Raw genomic sequence first — 20,265 nt, 5'->3', positions numbered from 1 at the left:
ACAAAGTATGGCAATTATAAAACAAAACAAAAAGAATCTTCATTCACACATTATCTTTTTTTTTATTTTATAAATTGATGATTCTGGTTATAATGATAATGGTGACATTTCTTTTCCAAAATCTACTAATGGAAAAAAATTAACCAGAAAAAATTATATTTAAATATAGTTCAAATGGCTTGGATCGTTTGTTTCTAAGAAGAAATAATCTCCAAGAACTATTTATTTTTTCTTTATATAAGAGTAATTAACAATAATGTTGACCACTGCTGTCGACCATGATCATCAATTGGATTGTTGTGTTGTTTTGTGTTGACAAACTGATCCCATTTGTTTTTCGTTTTATTTTAGTCTATTTATCGTCTAAATTACATCAATTTTCTTATTTCTTTTTCTTTTGTTTTTACTTAAAAGATGAACAAAATAAAGAAAAAAATCGAATAGAATTACCATCCATTAAGATCGTCGATAGTCGATCGATTTCATTTTCGTTTCAATGATGGTCATTATAATAGTGATTAATAACTCATTACTAAGTCAATACAGTTTTTTTTTCCACAAAATAAAAATGTTCCAAACAACATTGTCTTCGAAAAGTTTCATTGTTTGTGTTTGGTTTGTTTTTTCATCATCATCATCATCTCGTTTGCATTTTTGTAGTTTTTCCTGTTGTTACTTGGCAATAATGGAATGTAATGTAAATAACTTTTTTTTCTGAATAATATCATTTGTTTGTTTGTTTGTTTGCGTTGGAAAAAAAATGGGAAAAACCAATGATGACAATAAATGCATTGATCACATTTTCAATATAATGAAAATTTCATCTAAATTTAGATGCAATAAATTGTTTATTTATTTTCAAAATTCCAATATAAATGAATTGTAATTCAACATGAAGATCTTCAATTGGTTATTATCTGGCGAAATAGTTTTAATTTTGTTATCTAAATTGATGAAAATAGCCATATTGATAATCATTTTTAAAACATGAAGCTAATAATAATAATAATGGAAATTAAGTGAAAAAAAATCCTATTATTGTTTTAGATTTGAAACAAAGCAAAAAACTATGAACAAATCATGCCTTGAATTGTTTGCTGTGTAGCATTTTACATTGACAAGGAATTCGACCACCTTGATCAAGAAAAAAACACCACCAACACCTTATTATTAAAAACATTAAAAAAACAATGAAAAAAAAGGTCGAATAAAAATGATTCGAATCGAATTCTCTCTTTCTAAGTACGTTTGTGTAAATGCAAAAAGCAATCGATTTTCTTTTTCTTTTTTTTTGTTTGTTTTTTGAATTTTCTCCATAAACAATTACATTTGTGTGTGTGTACCATTAGGCTAAATTATCGTGCCAGGTACAGGTATTGTTGATGATAATGTTTTTTGTATTTTTGGATGTTGTTGTTTGATTTTGAATGAAATGAAATGTTTATTTATGGTGACCACAGTTGGTGATTCACGAATCAACCAACTGAAATATTACGCTTGAATGTTTATTTATCATTGAATTATTATTATTATACACCTCGTTAATCAATTAGACATTAATCAAAGACAATCCATCATCACAATTTAGAATTGAAAAGGTCGTTTCTTGCAATTTAATGCCAATTCATGAATAATTCGTCAATTTTATCGTCGATTCAAAATCAATTTTCCTATTCGATTTTTTTTATGGTAATCGTATTGATTATATCGATTGAATCATAGCAAAAAAAAAATTCAATTTGTTTGGAGGCGATAAAATAAAGATTTTAGTTTTGTCTGGATTTTTTCCAATTATAAATTAAAATTTTCATTTGTCATCTGGTTTTTCTTTTTGTTCATTCTTTTTTTTAAACACGAATCCAAATATGAATGTAATGTAATCCGAGAACAAGGTCATCAAGAAATTTATCGAAGAAAATGAATTTATATTTAGAGAATTTTAAAGATTTTTCATGTTCAAAACATTTATTAGAATTAAATTTTTTTTGACATTTTTTGTAGTTTATGTTTCAAATTTCATAGAAAATTCTTGCTTCATATTTATTCTTTACCATTCTATTCATAATATAATATTACACAACACTTTGTCACATTTTTTTTCGAAGCTTACAAAAAATTATCTGGATAATCCAGATGTAAGAATTTCATTTCAATTAAATTTTTTATTGCATTTTTTATGAATTGTGAAAAAATAACATTTTAAAGAAAAAGAATATAGAATCAATTATTCGGAATAATTTTGTCATTAATTTTGAGTTGAATGTGATAAGTTTTTTTATAATGAAGAATGAAGAATTAAGAATGATTTATCCACGATATTTTCCGCCACCACCACCACCACCACCGCCGCCTTTTCGGTAACCACCACCGCCTCCACCGCCACCACCTTTTCGGTAACCTCCTCCACCACCACCACCATAGCTCATCATTTTGCCACCACCGCCGCCACCACCTTTACGATAACCGCCTCCGCCGCCGCCACCACCACCATGTCGCATGGCAGCAGAAACAGCAGTAGCTAAAACAGCAACAAAGACAATGATGAAGATCAATTTCATTTTTTTCGGGATTATTTCGGGTTCAGATGATTAGATCACTAAAAACAATAAGTTTTTTTAAAGATGATTTTTTTGTTCTTAGTTAGATGATTGAAGACTGTTGATTGTTGATACTTTCTAACCATTGTTCGTGGTGTTTATATACTGATGAAAAATCGTCTTTATCGATAATTATCACATCATAATCTTATCAGTTTCACTAATTTTTTAAAATTTTTAGACTTAATTTTTTTAAAATCCTTTAAATTAATTACCTGAAGTTTTTTTTACTATTGTTTGTGCATTAGTTTTTCTTTGTTGTTGAATGGCCATGCAAAGATGATTTACCTGAAAATCTTTAGAAATAAACATGGCCAATGATGACAATGGGAAAAATCACAGGGCCATATTTCAATGTATATGTATGTGCAAGTGTTCCATTTTGATGCTAATTAATGCTCGATGGAAAAAAAATTGATGGCAATGAGCAATGTCATTACACTTTTGGAAATTTTATATTGCGGTGTTTATGGGAAAATACAAATAAATAAATTGCACAGATGTAAGCGTATTTTTTTAACAAACAAAAAAAAATCAAAGTACATTGTTATCATCACGTTTTACGAAAAAAAATTAAGGTGATAGAATTGAAGGAAATCAAAAGAAAAAAGTCGATCATGTTTATCATAAGAATGGTATATTACCTGTCCTAAATGAATTGCTTCTGATTTAATACTTGTTATTCAAAATGATGAAGGTTAACTAGCCATTGATGATGATTACTTGTTGCTCAGACTATAGTTGAATGAATACTTTGGCATTCTAACTACTCTCCCTCATAATAATGATAATAATTATTTTTCTTTTTTTTCTATGTTCTTTATATTTATGTATTTGTTTTTTACCTTGAGATTTTGTTACTTATTCATTTTGTATTCAATTTGATCGAAACAAAATGATTAGATCGTTGCAATAAATTTAGTCGTCTGTTTAATTCATTGTTGATGTTGTTGTTGTTGTTCTATTTTGTTTTTTGTGCAAACAAAATGATGACGCTAACAAAATGATGGTGATAATTTTGACTATAAATAGAGATCGCAGAATTTGATTCAAACTCATCGAAACAATTTTGAAATCAACTTTTAATTCAACAAAACAATCCCTAAACAAAACTCAACGAAAATGAAAGCCATCTTTGCTTTGATGTTTTTCGCCGTCTTGGCTTTAGCTGCTGCCCAATACGGTGGTTATGGTCGTGGTTATGGCGGTTAGTATCTAAAATTATTTTAGTTAAACCAAAATCATGATCATTTTCAATTCTTTTCGATTTTCCAGGTTATGGCGGTGGATATGGCGGATATGGTCGTGGTATTGGTTATGCTGCTCCAATCTACGGTGGTTATGGCCGAGGCTATGGTGGTAAATATTTTTCATTATCATAATCGATGATCATTTTCAATTAATTTCATATTTTTCAGGTTATGGTGCCGGATATGGTGGTTTAGGATATGGTCGAGGTTATGGTGGTAAGTTCTTCATCTAATTATCATTGTTGAACTGAAATCATCGCTGACCACTTTATAATCAATTTCCTATTTTCCAGGTTATGGCGCCGGATATGGTGGTTTAGGATATGGTCGTGGTTATGGTGGTAAGTTCTTTATCTAATTATTATCATTTGTTGAACTGAAATTATCACTGACTATTTTCAATTATTTTCCAACTTTTCCAGGTTATGGCCGAGGTTATGGTTATTATGGTTAAACCAAAAATCATTTATATTTGAATTTTCTGAAATCCATTCTTGTCCATAATTATATATTTGCCATTAAAAAAATAAATGTTTGAATAAAATCAGATTTGTTTTTGGTTTTTTTTCAATCAACAAAAAAAAATGTTTTGTTTATTTTATTATTCTTATTTCTTTCACAAAAAACTTCCGGTATTTTGATTTCGATTCAATGAAATCAAATTGAAGTTGCGAAATTGAATGTCCATGTCCATTGTACATTGTATGCAAGATTGATGAATGAAGGTCAAGTTCAAATATCTATGACTATGGATAGATAGAATTACCATATAATTATGAATCATTGAAAGCATTAATGGTGGATCAATTAATGGAAGTTAGTTAGGATGATAATTTTAATGAAAAAAATTACCACCAATTTTTTCATTTTGAAAAATATTTTTAATTATCATTTTATAATTGCACATAAATGATGACAAATTCAATATTGTATTTGATATTAGGATTTCCTTGAATTATCGATTATGATTGACAATTGATTGATATGGCATTGTTTTTATTGTATTGATTGTCATCATCATCATCATCATAATTGACGAAAAATGATTTTTTTTTGACTAGCCGTAGGCGTATGTTGAAAAATAATAATTATCATCACATAGCTAATCATTCCGTGTGTATGTGTGTAGGTCTATGTCAGATTAATTACAATTTTCCAGTTTGTGAAATTGGAATTTATTTAATTTGTTTGTAACAAATTATCATTCCTTATAACTTTTGAATAGCAATAATAGAAACGACTTTAATCCTGAAAATTCTAACATAAAGGTTTATAATGGCTTTTATTTTGTAATTTTAATAAATTCTTCATTTTATATTAACATAATTAACCATTTTTTTCGGCTACATAATCCTTGAATTCATTACTTTTAGTTTTGGCTTTTTTTTACAAGAATTCATTATATGAAAATCTAATGAAATCAACAACAAATATGTATGGAACGTCAATGAAATGATGATTAACTATTATAATAGCGACGACAACAACAGCAACAATGAACTTCATCAATTCATAGAATAGTTGTTGGAATTTTAGTTTTACCAGGTTTTTTGTTGTTGTCTGTTGTTCTGTTTCATCAATTCGATCCTGGTTTTTTTTTGTTTCCTTTACATTGTTCATTCATAGTCCGATTAGATAACTTTTATCCTCATGTTTTCATTATATTCATGTTGATCGGTTTGTTTGTTGATTCCATTGAACAGATGTTTACAAGTTTGTTTTTGGTTGTAGTTTCATTGTCCACAGTGTATAGTTTATTATTATAAGCCCCATGTGATTAAAATGCATCAAAAAAAAATGTGATATACTCACAGATTCTTTAAATCGGTTGTTGTTATTGTTGTCCATTCATTTTTTTAAATAGAAGTATCGAAAGACCCAAGAGATTGATGTTCAGAGATCGGTCAATTTCATTATCCAGAAAAACGTTCGACTTTTCATCACTTACATGAATATGAATGTATCTGATGAATCAAACATCATGGTTGAATCAAAATAGTAAATCCTCATGTTTATTTCAGATTTTCAGTTCGAAAAAAACAAAACAAAAATTCTACATAATAGTAAATTATCACACCGAAAAAAAAGCTAAACTACAAAAAATTCAAATTTAGAAAAAATTTTAAGATTTATTGTTTTACGCACGAACAAACAAACAAACAAACATGCACACACACAGTGAACAAGATTGTTTTTCCAAGTTTCTGGACCAAAGATAAATTTGGTCATCGTAGCGAAAACAAAAAAAAAAGAGAGTGAATATTTATTTTTTCGATCTCCATGGCAGTAATTTGGATGGATAAAAACATTGCGTAAACATTGCGATTCATTTATTGAAGCTTATTAATACTGGAATGAATATTTTCCTCCAACAAAAAAATCATACAAATCCAATTTATAATTTGTTTCATGATTTGAATGAATGAATGAATCCCCCTCTCCAGAAAAAAAATAAATAAATAAACAAGGCAATTTAATTCCTTGAAATCAAAATCAAAATAATGACAGAATCGAGACTGAATTCTATTCTGGCTCATTCTATGTCATTTCATTTTGCGATTGAAAATTTAAATTTCTTTTTTCTTTCTTTTTTCTCCAAAATTTGTATGAACCAAACAGAGAAAAAAAAACAAAACTGTCAAAATGTATTATTTAAATTTTACAATTTCGAATGAAAAAAAGGGGAAAAAAAGAAAAATCCGAAAGTATGATTCATTTGATCTCTCTCTCACTATTTCAACCGAGGCCAAACTGTTCAATTCCGTTGGCATGTCAAATCGACAATGGTTATATGTCAAATTCTGAATCGGGTACGAAAAAAAATAAAATTGACTGAATTTTTTCGTCTTTGAAAATTCTGTTTTCCCTTACTAAATTGAGATCTGTCCATCAATTGTCTTGAACTTGAAACTTTTTATTCGAACTGAATCGATCATTTTGATTCGTATTTTTTTCCTCCCAATGTCCCTTTTTTTTAATTCAACCCAACAGATGTTTACTTTGGCCTAAACCAAAATCGGGGTTGAAAATTAAAAAAAAACAAAATTTTCGGCACATTTGATGAGATTTAGAATCTATCATATAAAAGTGAACAATTTTGTTTTTTTCCAATTTTCATATAGAAATCTAAAGATGCAATCTAGCGTAAACATCCGAGTTTTTTTTGTTTGTTTGTTTGTATGTGTGTTTGTAAACCAAATACAATATGACAATTTTTGTTATGATGTAACAATACTATTATTCATATTGATTTGTTCCATTGATGAATTGAAAAGAAAAATTTATATTTTATTTTCAACTCTGTGCATGTGTGTGTCGTATAGGTTATCGGGTTTTTTTCCTTAATGTCCTTTTCAATATCAATAATAATGCACACTTACATAACAAAACGTTATATGTACAGAACGAAAAACCAAAAAATTTCCGAAAACAAAATCAAAACCAAAATGGAACATGTGACATTTCTCCCTCTCTCTCTCTCTCTTTCTTTTTGTCCCATTCGGAAGTTACATCAGTTAAAATATCTCGGAATAGAAATGGACATAAATGGAAATGCTAAACAAGAATATTATAAGGGAGAAAAAAAAAGTGCCAATGTATTTTTTTTATCATAAACAAAACGAGTGTCTTTGTCATTTTCAAGTGTGATAATGGATATCAAATATTTTTTGGTTTTTCTCTGCATTTTATTTGTTATCCATTTTTTTTAATTCTTGCTATAATAACTGAATGACCAATAGTTTTGTTTTCGGATGTATAACCGAATCGATTCAAGTGATTTGATTATAATTAATTTAGTTGGACAGGCAACAAACAAAAAAAAAAATTGATGATTATTTCAACACCCCAATGATTAAACATTATACTAACTTTGTTGATGAAAATGACAGTTTGAAGTATAAAATCATCATTATCAACACTATCGTTATCGACCAGAAAAAGAATCATTATAAACACTCACATATATCCCGTCTTATATTTAAAAAAAATAGATAGATAAATTATATGAAACTTACGATTCGATTCGAATAAAATAGATGCACATTTCATGCATCCATGATTCATAAGCGCGCTCGATCAACAACAACAATAATGCTAATTTACTTTTCATCACCAGTATTGGCTATTATATCAAGGCCATTCATAATCGATGATGATAAAGTTGATAGGACAAAAAAATGGAATATTGTGGTGTTGTGAATGTAATACAATTTTAGTTTTTTTTTATTATATCGAATAATTGGATCATTGAACCATTATGGATCAACCATGCATTCGGGTATCTTTGGATCTTAAAATGGACATTATATATTGAGATGTGACATTCACAACAACCAACAACAACAACAATTCGTTGCTAAAGTCGTGTGGTTGATTCACCATACGAACGAAGAAAAATTGCAGAGAATGATCGTTATGTTCATTGCAACGGTTTATCATGATGATGATGAACAATGGAACAAATTATTTGACAAGTATAGCGAATTACGATTTGAAACACTTGGATGATTATTCCTATTTATCTATTCGATGATGTAGATCCTGTTATCGAAATGATATTGAGAAACCGATTTTTTTTTGTTGTTGAATGAATTGAATGAATTTAAATGGATTCATCAAAACGAACCAAGATTCAAACCAAAACCGCATAGAATATTTTTTGAAAAAAAATCTAATTCAATAGTATTCCGTTTCACAATTTTCAATGAAAAAATCTCCCAAGGTTGAATGCGTATGTGTGTGTGAAAGAGAGAATCATTTGTGAGAAATATTCGGCTTCGGATTATGGTCACCCCGAAACAAGGATCAAACATCATCATCATCAAAATAAATGAATGAATAAAAGTAAATTTTCATGTCCGTTTTCACTGTATGCATGTATGTGATGTATGTTTGATATTAATAATAATAATTTGGACACGAGGCTTTTTTTTCACAATTAGTCATCGTTTCTGTTCAAATGAAACCATCAGAGATTCAGTATACAGAAAATTTTTTTTTATAAATGAGATTATTCTATTATTAATTATTGAAATAGAATTCATTTTGAACATCGTTCTACTTTATTGTGGATCCATTTATTTGATCATCATGTTTTTTGTCAACGGTAATTTTTTTTTGTTATGTAATTGAACTTGTTCCAAATAAAAATATCCACATTGACCAAAATAGACAAACACTGTGTGTGTGTGTTTGTGTTTCATCATATCACAACACATAAATCATTGAGTCAAAACTCTAAACACAAAACAAAGAATAAGTATAGGAAAAAAAGTCAAGATATGTTTGACAAATATTATTATTGAGTCTCAATAATATTTTGACACAAGCTTATACAGAAACCAGAGTACCATACAGTAAACAATGATCCAAAATATTTTGTCAATGGATTAATCCAAAAAATTTTTTACTTTCGACTATTTATACTCGTAAACTCTTTGTAAACAAACAGCAAAAAAAAATGAACTATAGAAGAGTAGAAAATAGTCTTAATTGGATTGAAACGTTTTGGTTGTTGTCGTTGTTATTATTGTGTTATTAATGATGATAATTTAACCAACGAATTATATTGGTCGATGGTTTGTTGAAAAAAAAATAAAAATCACTTTAAAACCTTCGATAAACAAACAAAATCATTCATTGAATGACAATAAATTTGGTGAACGCAATGAATTTCTTGAAATGTGGTTATAATAAATCATTTAAATCCATAAATGATGAAAGTTATAAATACCAAAATATCAACGATCAATACCGATCAATATAATTTGTCAACAGTAACAACAAATTACTTTTATATTTTTAATTTAAAATGGATTAAATTTAGTTAGTTAGCTAAAGATTTCCATTATCATTATTATGACTCAGCCATCATCATCATTATTATTATCCAATTTTGAATGAATGCATGTATATGAGGAATAGAGAAAATATTATACAAACATTATAAAGTCGGATACAAATTTTTCAATTTCCGTTTTCCTTTTTTTTTCTGATTCGTTACTTTATTTTTATTATTAAATCAAATTAGATTGTATAGTTTCGATCATCATCATTATCATCATGGGTGAAATTAAATTGAATCAGTAAAATTTCTTTTTTCAAAAAAAAAGAATTTTTTTCTGCCATTTCCACGTTCAGATATCCAATTATATTTTTTTTACGAGAACTGCGAAAAAAAATCAAGAATAAAATCAATCAGTTTCTTTTTTTTTTGCACAATTTCAGTATTTCACACATACATACGCATTCATGTTTATTATTATTATTATTTTACCAGCGATCCGAATCAATCCAAAACCGGAATCATCATCAATAATCATCATCATCATCATCATGATCAATGATAGTCATAGTCACACAATGAAATTATTTGATCTTTTTTTTTATTACCATCATCATAATCACTATTGTTGAAATTTTTCGTTTCAATCACATTCGAAATATCAAAAAAAAATGTTTAAACTTTGTTACAGAATATAGTGAAGAGAATTGAACAAAAATCAACCAATAATTTTTTATTCTGTGCTATGATTTTATTGGTTTGAAAAAAAGGATTCGTTATCATTTTTATGACTTTGATAAAAGAGAAACCAAAAAAAAAACTTTGTATGTGCGTGAGAGATTTTCAAACCTTTGAAACTTTTTTTTTCATTTTCATTTTTTTTCTATAGAATTGAAAAAATAATATTGCTTGTTGGTAATGTTCAATAATGATAAGATTCATTTACAGGGTTGCCGTTCGTTTTAAATTTCAATTTATCATTCGATTCTATTAGTGAAGTGAAACGATAACAAACAAAACAAAAAATATCCATGAAACTAACGAATAATGTGAGCAAAGTGTGAAAAAAATTCGAATGATTTTTAGACGTTCGAAATACAGAAACATCTCGACTTACGAACTAACGAGTGAGGAATTAATTCGACTTAATTCTGTTGGGTGAAATGTTTCTGTATTTCGAACGTCTAAAAAACCAATAGAGTCGGATTTTGAGATTCGCAGACATGATTCATTCTTCGCCAAAAAAAAAGCAAATTAAGCACGCTTTGTCACCTTTATTTTCCCTTTTTTTCCTATTCGAATTTCCAGAAAAGGATTTTCATACTTTGAGTTCATGTATGATTCAATGAATTGATGATAAATTAGTATCTATTCATTAATTTTTCAGTGAACAACAACAAACAAAACTTTTTTTTGGTGAAACCAATTCGAATTTCAAACTCTCATCGACCGGGTTTGTTTGTATGATTTCATTTTGTTGTTGCTGTTTTTTTTCGTATTCCAAAACCTAAATTACAATTAAATAAACAAAGATTTTAGATTATATGAACTGTCCACATGATTGCATACATGAAAATGTTGTTATGAAAGAAAAAAAAGTGATCAAATTTGTAATTATTTCATCTCTTGTTTAGTTGAAAAAAATCGGTTCTTTTTTTTTGTAAAAAACGGTAACAACTCTTTATTTTTTTCTTATTCATTTCATCCATCCATCCATCATCCATGTTGATGGGTTGTTGATTTGATTTCATTCAAGTGTAAATCTACATACATCTGGCCAAAGTTATTGTTAAGTCAAATATTGTTTGAAGCTAACATCAAAAGAACAGAAAAAAACATACATTGATACAAATGACTCATATATATGGAAATATATAAAAAATTAGTTCGTGCCAACAAGCTAGTCCCCAATGATTAACCAACCGCCAAGGCCGTAACCAAACTCGAATAGTAAAAAATAAAATAGAAAATCCAAATAGCTTTTTTTTTGACAATCAAACAATGATGACCGATTAGCACGGAAATTCATTCATTTGATTCGATACGATACGATCCAAACGAATGAATAAGGAGAGAACGGAACATTTTACGAAATGGTAGGGAATGTAAATGCAAATATTTCAATAAATGATTAGATGATGATTTGTATTTTATATGCATTTTTTTTGTCACCATCATCATCATCATCATTATTATTAGTATTTGATGTTCATTTTTATTTTACCTCCTTTACCGCGATTTTTTTTTCGTACCATAAGGTTGTTTTATACAATCTTGTTTGCCAATGTATTTGACATGGACCAAAAATTCTTAAATTCTAGATTCAATTAAATTTTCATTTTCATTTCAAATATTCAAACATTGACATTGTTGTCGGTTTTTTTAATGATTATAATGAGATTGTAAAACAACGAGAGAAAGAGAAAAAAATATACGATGACAAAATGTCCATTCAAAAAGATCAATTGACGAATGGATGACATGAATGTTTTTGTATACATTCGTAATCGGAAACACACACACATTTTTGACTATCTGACAGAACCTAACGAAAGAAAAAAGCAAAAAGCTGAATGAATAACCATCCGCTAGACATCAATTTGACATCATGTTTCATGATTTGGTTCGAGTGTGATGAGTTGACAACGAAAAAAATTTCACATTTTTTTGTTTGTTTATTTTTGTTTTTATTCAGTTTCTTTTATTTTATCATCATCATTATTCATTTCAGAAATGATTCAGATTTTGAAACGAAGCAAAAAAAAAAAGAAAAGAAAAATCTCTCCAGAGAATCATTTGATAATAGATATGTATGTTTGCCATTGATTCTATGATATTTTGTTGTTGTTGTTGTTGTTGTTGTTGACGACCTTCAAATAATATATTATATTCGGAAATTTTTGTCTTACCATCACTCTTTTGCCTGGCAAAAAATCGAAAAAAAAAACAACAAACAGAAGGAAGAAAAGATCCATTTCAATCCATTAAAATTGATGCAAAATGATAATTAATCGTCATCATCATTGTCAAACACTATACCTGATCATATTGCTTTTTTCCAAAAACAAAACAAACAAACAAAAAAACTTTCAACCGGTTTGACCAAAATAGATAAATTATTCAGTCATTTTGAAATGAATCGATCAATTCTAATTTTTTCTTTTTCTGAAAAATACGTTCGACTTTGAAAGTGTCAAATTGACATTATTTCTCTTTTTTTTTTTTGTTTTGTTTAATATAATTATTATCCAAAGTATAAAACAAAAGTAAAAAAAAACTTAATTTTTTCAGTTTTGTTTTTCATCAATTCAATTCATTTCATTCGAGGTAATTCAATATTTCAAGCAATGAGGCGAAATTTTTTCCAAAAACGAAAAAAAAATTGGCTAAATAATCTGTGTGTGTGTGCGAAATAAAAAACGAAATGAAAAATTAATTTTCTCTATGTTTGTTTTTTCTTTACTTTTTTTCCTCGCTATGTTTTCAACTTCTTTTTGATAATTCAATTCAGAATGATTCAAATCGATGATTCAATTCATTCAATTGTTGTTTAGTTTTTTCAAGTAAAAAATAACTAAGAAGTTGTTAGTTCAACTGGATGATGTTTCTGTTTTTTTCATTTTCTATTTTCAATAGAAAATAAATTTGTAATTCTAAGCAATGAATCGAATTTTTTTCCTACTAAATAAACTTTTCATTTCATTATTGTAGAAAGAATTTATTCTTTTTATCATGAATCGAATCCAATGATGATGATGATGATTACAAGAAGAATTTGTCAACTTTAATCTTGAATTGAAAAGAACAGAATAAAACTCTCTTATCACTTATCGTTTTGTGTATTTGAAGAAAAAAATCGTTTGGTTCTTATTGCAAATCATATACATTCTGTTGTAATACAAAAAGATAGACAAAATGACAAAGTGTCACGTTTCAACAAAAAACTGAACTGAATGGATAAAAATTCTAAAAGCTTTAAAATTAATTAAATTCAATCACAATGAATTTCAATGATACAAACGTAAAATGTATTAGAATAAAACAATGATAAAAAAGAAACTTATTTTATGCATTCAACTGATTAGACAAAGATGATTGATTGATTAATACAAGATACATTAATTCAATTTGACAATGTTTGATTGGAAATGTGAAACAAAAAAAATATATTCAAGGATATTTGGATTAGACTAACAACAACGCCCTGAAACAAAAAGGGTTTGAATATGGTGACCACACATCATTGATAAAACAATCAATGATAATGAAATTTCCTTCATTTAAAATGAATGTGAAAGAAAAGAAAAAGAAAAAACGAAAGTTTATGTTGATTAAAAAACCTACATATTTACCAAGTAAATTATGAAGATAATAATGCAACAAATAAGGAAATCTAGAATTTCATTTCAATTTCTTTCATGTTTTTTATTCATAAGTTTTTTTTTCTTGGTAAAGATTCTGTGATAAAAAAAAAGAAAATTAATGGCATTCAATCAATAGATATGTCCATCATAGAAACAAACAAACAAATAAACATTTTTTTTCTGGGATATAAACAAAAATATTAGATCTTTTTTTTTCTTCATTGACATAGATAATATTCCATTATGATTTGATCATTGCCATCAAAAATTCAACAAACACAAACATATGTAAGATGTTATCTATGTTCACAAAAGAAAAAAAGAATGATAATAAAAGAAATAAAATTTGTATTCGATTTTTTTCCATGATGCTCATTCTTTCCTTTGTTGACGATTATAACAACACAACAGCAACAATTTGATAAACATAAACCAGGGAGAAGAACAAAAAACCAACAATACTAATGCATAACCGAATAATGTGTGTGTGTGTGTGTATCAATCCGATTGTGATAAATTGGCCCGAAAGCAAATTCAATAATGATAAATATAATAACCGTAATCGATCCAGATGTTCAAAAATCGATGCATTTTTGTATGTTTTGTTCCAAATAGTTCCCATACACGGATATAAAAAAAAACATTTGAACAATCATACGGCATCTGTCGGAAATTACCGGATCCAAGCCGAAATTTTCTACAGAAAAAAATCCTACCGATAGATGGCTGATAAAGTATCATTTAAAAAATTTTATTAAAAAAATTATTTTTTTTTTTGTTTTCACAATTTTTTTCATTAATCATCAAAATAATTGATAACTTTTTTGTTACGATTTTCTTCGCTTGCTTTTTTATATTTGACGATACTTTGTTTTGGTCGTAAATCTTTAACATCAATATTGACCGCTTCTAATAGTGAAGTTTTCGGTATGGATGAATTTTTATTCGCAGTAATTACTATACTACGATTTGGTTCCTTATCCACCGATTCAGTTTTCAATCCAAAATGGGCTGCATAATTATGTATAATTTCACGATTATTTCGATTCATAGGTTGAAAATTATAACACATAATTTTCTGGTTAGACTACAAACAAATATTAAAATAAATTAACGTTAATCAAAATAAGGTTAAATTCAAAATCATTCATACCTGATTAAAAGCATCCAACAATTGGACAAATTTATCATGTACATTCATGATAAATTGTGGATTAGAACGAGCTTCATTTTTCAATTGATCAGAATATTTAACAAGATTAGCACCGATCGTTAGGCCTTCTGAATCAACACCCAAAGCATCGGCTAGATTTCGATTACGTTTTTCGCGTGCACAATCTTGATCACATTCAAGTGAATGTTTTGCATTATGGCGTACCATTTCTTTCATTTCATCCAATGTAATTGATGAATTAAAACTAAATCGTCGTAAAATATCATCCAACTGTCGTTGAAATTGACGAGAATCTAATACAGTACTACATTCAACCTCTTTAGATTTATATTCGCATTCACAATAGATCTTGATTCGTTCATGACATGGACTTTCAGGACAAATTTCCGATGAAATCTGATGACAAGGTAAGCCACATTGATGCAAACAATCCGGTCGTATTTTAATACATCGTTGAGTACAAACAGGACATTCACCGTCATGACAAATTTTCGAACATTTATGTAAACCACATGGCAATGGTTTCTGACAGAAACGTCCGCATGAAACGCCATTTTCATAACAATGAACTGATTCTCGTACTTCATGACCTCCATAACAAAGACGGCTAACGAATTCTATACAAGGTGGACATTCTGGTTCATCATGACAAGGATGTAAAGGTGTATGATCACAACCATGATTTCTTGAACAAGGTCGCTTACAAGGTGGTTTTAAAGTGCCACAAGGTTGTGGTGGAAATAATTTTTCCTGTCCACAATTACATGTTATTTCATCCCATATTACATTTGGACAACTTCGACAAACTTGATGACATTGTTCTTCGCATGTATGCTTACCACAAATAAGTTTTCGGCCTTTATGGAATGAAAAGGAAAAAAACAAATGAAATTAAATAAAACTATTTTCATCAAACATCATTACCACAAGTTTGCCGACATGGATGCTCTTTTTCCGTACAACATTCCTTAAGACATTTGTGTCGGCCACAACTGAGTTTCTTATTACATTTTCGTTTACATTTGAATGTTTTTGATTCCAGATTCTTGCAATTAATTTTTTGAGAATTAGCGCCACAATAACATCGAATTATGGTCGTTTGATCACAAGCAGGACATTCGCCACTATGACAAAAAGATTTACATCGATGTGGTTTATCATTATCACTACCACAAGGAAGAATTTTATCACAAATTTTTCCACAATTTGAAATCGGATCCAAACATGATTTTCGTGTCTGTTGATTGGCGATACTAGATAGGCTTGTTTTACCACACGGACATTTAGTGACCGATTCTGGACTTAATGGACATGAACCACACGAACCGGAATGGCATAATTTTTCACATTTATGCGAACCACATTCGAATGGCTTTGAACATATTTTTTCACAACAGTATCCAGACTCGAGATCGATACAGCTAACAGCCTGGCGAGATTCTTTTCCACAGTAACATTTCATTTCAAAAATTTTTTCACATGGATCACATCGTCCGAAATGACAATTCTTTTGGCAACGATGTTTGCCACAATCAAGCAATTTATTACAAGGTTCTGAACATTTTATGTCGGACAATTTTGCCGCACAATTCAATGACATCTAAAAACCGTAACAAAAAATACAGTCGATATAAATATTCGAACCTAATTTCTGAAATAAAGGTGATCTTACCTTAGTTTTTCGACATGAACAAATTCGTTCAACTTTCACCGTACATGGAGGACATTTTCCAGGATGACACATAAGAGTACATCGATGTTTGCATTCAAAATATTCTTCGTTTTCGATTTTTATATTGAATAATTCGAGATTTTTTGAACACATTTCACCGCATGAATGAGGAACACGGTAATTGCTGACTTCTGGATCTCTTAATTTACCACAAAAACAATGGTAATAATGGGGAAAATTTCGATGCACTGATTGACACGTAGGACAACGCCATTCCTGAATCTGTTGATTTTTTTTCTTATCTTGAGAAGTTGATGCTTCATTCGGATCTATCGATGATTTACGAGCCCATTGTTGTGTACATTTTAAGTGAAAAACATTGAAACAATTATTACAATTCCATGTTCGATCATGAACACGAATCATATCACAACATATGATACATTCATATTGTGCTTTACGCAATAATTCATCCATGATTTCTCGCTGACTTTCTAGATCAGATTTCACTCGATTCTTAACTGTTTTGGTAGCATCCATACGAATAGATTGTTTGCCATTGGTATTATCAATTAAACCTCGATTTCTAGGAGCTTGAAAATGATGACGTTGATGAAAATCTTGTGATCGATGGTGACTTGTACTTGGTATATTTCTTAGGCCATCATCATCATGATATGCTTTATCGCGATCATCACGATTTACAGAATTTGAGCCATTGTTCATATCCATTCGGTTAAAACGATTGTGAATATCAGATTCATCTTTAGGAATTTGTTGTTGGCTTTCATTATTACGATAACGAGTTTGGTGATTATTTCTCGAACTATTTTCATTTGAATTAATTTGACGATTACGTGCAAATCTCGGTGGCAAATTCACTTGATTGATAATTTGTTTTTGTTCCAGATCTAAAGCCATAATTATTCGATCTTCTTGTATCATAATTATCCTGATCTCTAAAATGATTATTGGAACGAGAAAAATTCTGTGATCCTCGATGATGATTATTACGATCTACATAATTGTTGTTTTGATTATATTGTTGACGATGGGGATGATTTGAATAACGATAATTTGTGGACTGATCGATACAAGCATTATTATTGTAACGATAATTATCATTAGAATTGTCCGGTTGGTCCATTGTTGATTGTAATAAAAAGACTTTGATAATAAGATGGTAAGAAAAAATTCAATAAATTATACAATTAAAAAAAAATTTTAACAATAACTATTGAACCAAATATTTCTGCGGCTTTTATTAATCCAAAAATATATTTCGTTTTAAACGAATGATAACAAAAAAAAACGTTGCTTGAACGACTGGATTCAGTCACAACAACAAAAACAAACAACAAAACAACACTTCCAACACGGCTTTATACCAGAAAGTTTCCAGTATTAAAAATGATCATTTTTTCCCAGTGAAAATATTCCCGGAAATCATAATTATTTTGTTGTTATCCTTTGGTCGTTAATTCTTTGTTTAGCAAAATTTTTTTGCTACGCATTTGTTTTCATTCAAATTTTTTGTTATTGTTGAAAAAATGGGTGAAATTAATGATGAAATTATCGATGAAAAACCTCCTTTTTATAATTCAATGGAATTTCCAAACAATGGTTTCGCTATTCAACCATCCATAGCATCAACATCCACAGCAAACGAATCTGAAACAAAAAATAAAGATGTAAAAGGAAAAGTTCGTAAATCGAAAAATAAATCATCAAATATGCAAAAAGTTGATACCAATGCTAAATTAGAACGAAGTCGACAAAGTGCTCGTGAATGTCGTGCTCGTAAAAAACTTCGTTATCAATATCTGGAAGATTTGGTAAATAAACGTGAACATGCAAATATTCGTCTGATGAAAGAATTTGATCAGGTATGAATTGAACAATTAAAATTGAATATTTATCTGATTTTTTTGTTACAGTTACAGGGAATTGTTTCATTGTTATCATCTGATCAATATCACTTGGAAACTGTACGAGAAAAATATAAATCAATTCAACCGCCAAAACAATAAATTATTCTAATATAAAAAATACATTTCATTTTATTTTGTTTCGTTTTGAAATTTATCTATTTTATTGTTTCATCATTTATAGTTATTATTTGGAAAAAATAAAGATTTAATATATATAAAAAATATGATCATGAATTATCAAATCTGTTAATCTTTTTTATTTTTCATATCTTCCATTTCGGCAAGAATTTTTGACTTGATACCAATTTTTTTCAGATCTTCAATAAGTTCACCGTTTTGATGTTTTTCCAACAATATATCACAACCGCCAATGAATTCACCATTCAGAAATATTTGTGGTATTGTTGGCCAGCTAGTAAAATCTTTTATCGCTTTACGTAAATCATCTGATTCGAGTACATTGTGCGCTTGAAATGGAACACCATGCATACGTAAAACCTTGTTAATCAAATCAAATCGTTAATAAATCATTTCAATGAATGATTCAATTGTATAAAAATGAACAATCAACTAACCTGTACGACAGCATTGGAAAAACCACATCGTGGTGATTCGGGTACACCTTTCATAAATATAACTACTTTATCATTTTCGATCATTTGTTTTAATGTTTCATCATCATATTTTACAGGATTTGTTGATTGATAACGATATTGTTGTAATTGCCATAAAAATGGATTAACACTTTGTCGACAAATTTGATTGGTTCCTTTTTGAAGCCAACTTGATCGAATAATTTGTTGTACGATGGACATTTTAATGGATAGATTAAATATTCATAGGCATCAAATAGAATGTCAACAATAATAACAACAAAACAAAACAAAACGAAATTTTCAACAATAAATCGATTTGAATATCAAACAACGATCAATACACATGTATGATTTATCAATATACAAAACAAAACATATGACATTGAATTCTTGAAGATACGTACTTTATTGATTGCAACTTAACAAACACCCGCGTATTTTCAATATTAATTCGAATGAAAAAAGACAAAATTCTGTGTCTATCTAAATTTGTTTGTTTGTTTAATAAATGAATTAAAGGAAATCATTATTACATTGCGTCAACAAAATGCCATTCATATAAACGTAGACTAGACAACTTCAATTGACATTTTTGAATCAAAATCAATGAGAAAAAAAATCATAAATTGACTTTTTACACAAATTCGATTCATTAAATCAATAGATTCAATTTGAATTCTTTGATTTTGCCATTAAATAGCCAAGGTCATCTTTATCATCTAAATAATTTATTTCTATTCAATTGATTGTCATCTAACATTTCCAAAAATAAACAAATCAATCGAGAATGAAAATCACATTGTTAATTTCATCATCAAATAATAATAATAATAATAACATTGTAAAGATAACTTAATTTATTGGAAACGAAAACAAAAATACATTCACATTCATTG

At 28.4% G+C, this 20,265-nt stretch overlaps 3 protein-coding genes and 3 long non-coding RNA genes across 6 annotated transcripts; 2 read left to right on the top strand and 4 right to left on the bottom strand.

The window, feature by feature from the left end:
• Positions 1–2,142: 2,142 nt before the first annotated feature.
• On the bottom strand, positions 2,143–3,212 carry LOC142645304 (uncharacterized). Its single transcript, XR_012846469.1, has 2 exons — positions 2,813–3,212; positions 2,143–2,757 (listed from the first exon to the last, which is right to left on the bottom strand). It is a non-coding gene; the product is annotated as an uncharacterized LOC142645304 (long non-coding RNA).
• A 7,849-nt stretch (positions 3,213–11,061) lies between these two features.
• LOC142645284 (uncharacterized) lies at positions 11,062–11,850 on the bottom strand. Its single transcript, XR_012846428.1, has 3 exons — positions 11,474–11,850; positions 11,202–11,405; positions 11,062–11,139 (listed from the first exon to the last, which is right to left on the bottom strand). It is a non-coding gene; the product is annotated as an uncharacterized LOC142645284 (long non-coding RNA).
• A 2,402-nt stretch (positions 11,851–14,252) lies between these two features.
• LOC142645272 (uncharacterized) lies at positions 14,253–15,125 on the top strand. Its single transcript, XR_012846422.1, has 2 exons — positions 14,253–14,284; positions 14,408–15,125. It is a non-coding gene; the product is annotated as an uncharacterized LOC142645272 (long non-coding RNA).
• Positions 14,732–18,169, bottom strand: LOC113792591 (protein shuttle craft-like). The gene is made up of 4 exons (XM_027342499.2): positions 16,843–18,169; positions 16,095–16,770; positions 15,150–16,027; positions 14,732–15,083 (listed from the first exon to the last, which is right to left on the bottom strand). Exons 1-4 carry the CDS (start codon positions 17,785–17,787, stop codon positions 14,793–14,795), a joined length of 2,790 nt encoding a protein of 929 aa, XP_027198300.2. The 5' UTR covers positions 17,788–18,169; the 3' UTR covers positions 14,732–14,792.
• Positions 18,170–18,290: 121 nt separating this feature from the next.
• Positions 18,291–18,997, top strand: REPTOR-BP (REPTOR-binding partner). The gene is made up of 2 exons (XM_027342501.2): positions 18,291–18,728; positions 18,780–18,997. Exons 1-2 carry the CDS (start codon positions 18,393–18,395, stop codon positions 18,870–18,872), a joined length of 429 nt encoding a protein of 142 aa, XP_027198302.1. The 5' UTR covers positions 18,291–18,392; the 3' UTR covers positions 18,873–18,997.
• Positions 18,927–19,738, bottom strand: Grx5 (Glutaredoxin 5). The gene is made up of 2 exons (XM_027342500.2): positions 19,349–19,738; positions 18,927–19,271 (listed from the first exon to the last, which is right to left on the bottom strand). The coding sequence occupies exons 1-2, from the start codon at positions 19,586–19,588 to the stop codon at positions 19,020–19,022; spliced, it is 492 nt and encodes a 163-aa protein (XP_027198301.1). The 5' UTR covers positions 19,589–19,738; the 3' UTR covers positions 18,927–19,019.
• Between the last annotated feature and the right edge of the window lie 527 nt (positions 19,739–20,265).

This window comes from Dermatophagoides pteronyssinus, unplaced genomic scaffold (assembly GCF_027571235.1).
Source record: "Dermatophagoides pteronyssinus isolate colony J.1.1.1.1 unplaced genomic scaffold, Derpt_VIB-CSIC_2022.12 sq0009, whole genome shotgun sequence".
Taxonomy (NCBI): Eukaryota; Metazoa; Arthropoda; class Arachnida; order Sarcoptiformes; family Pyroglyphidae; genus Dermatophagoides; species Dermatophagoides pteronyssinus.
This window is presented reverse-complemented; position numbering and strand designations above follow the sequence as displayed.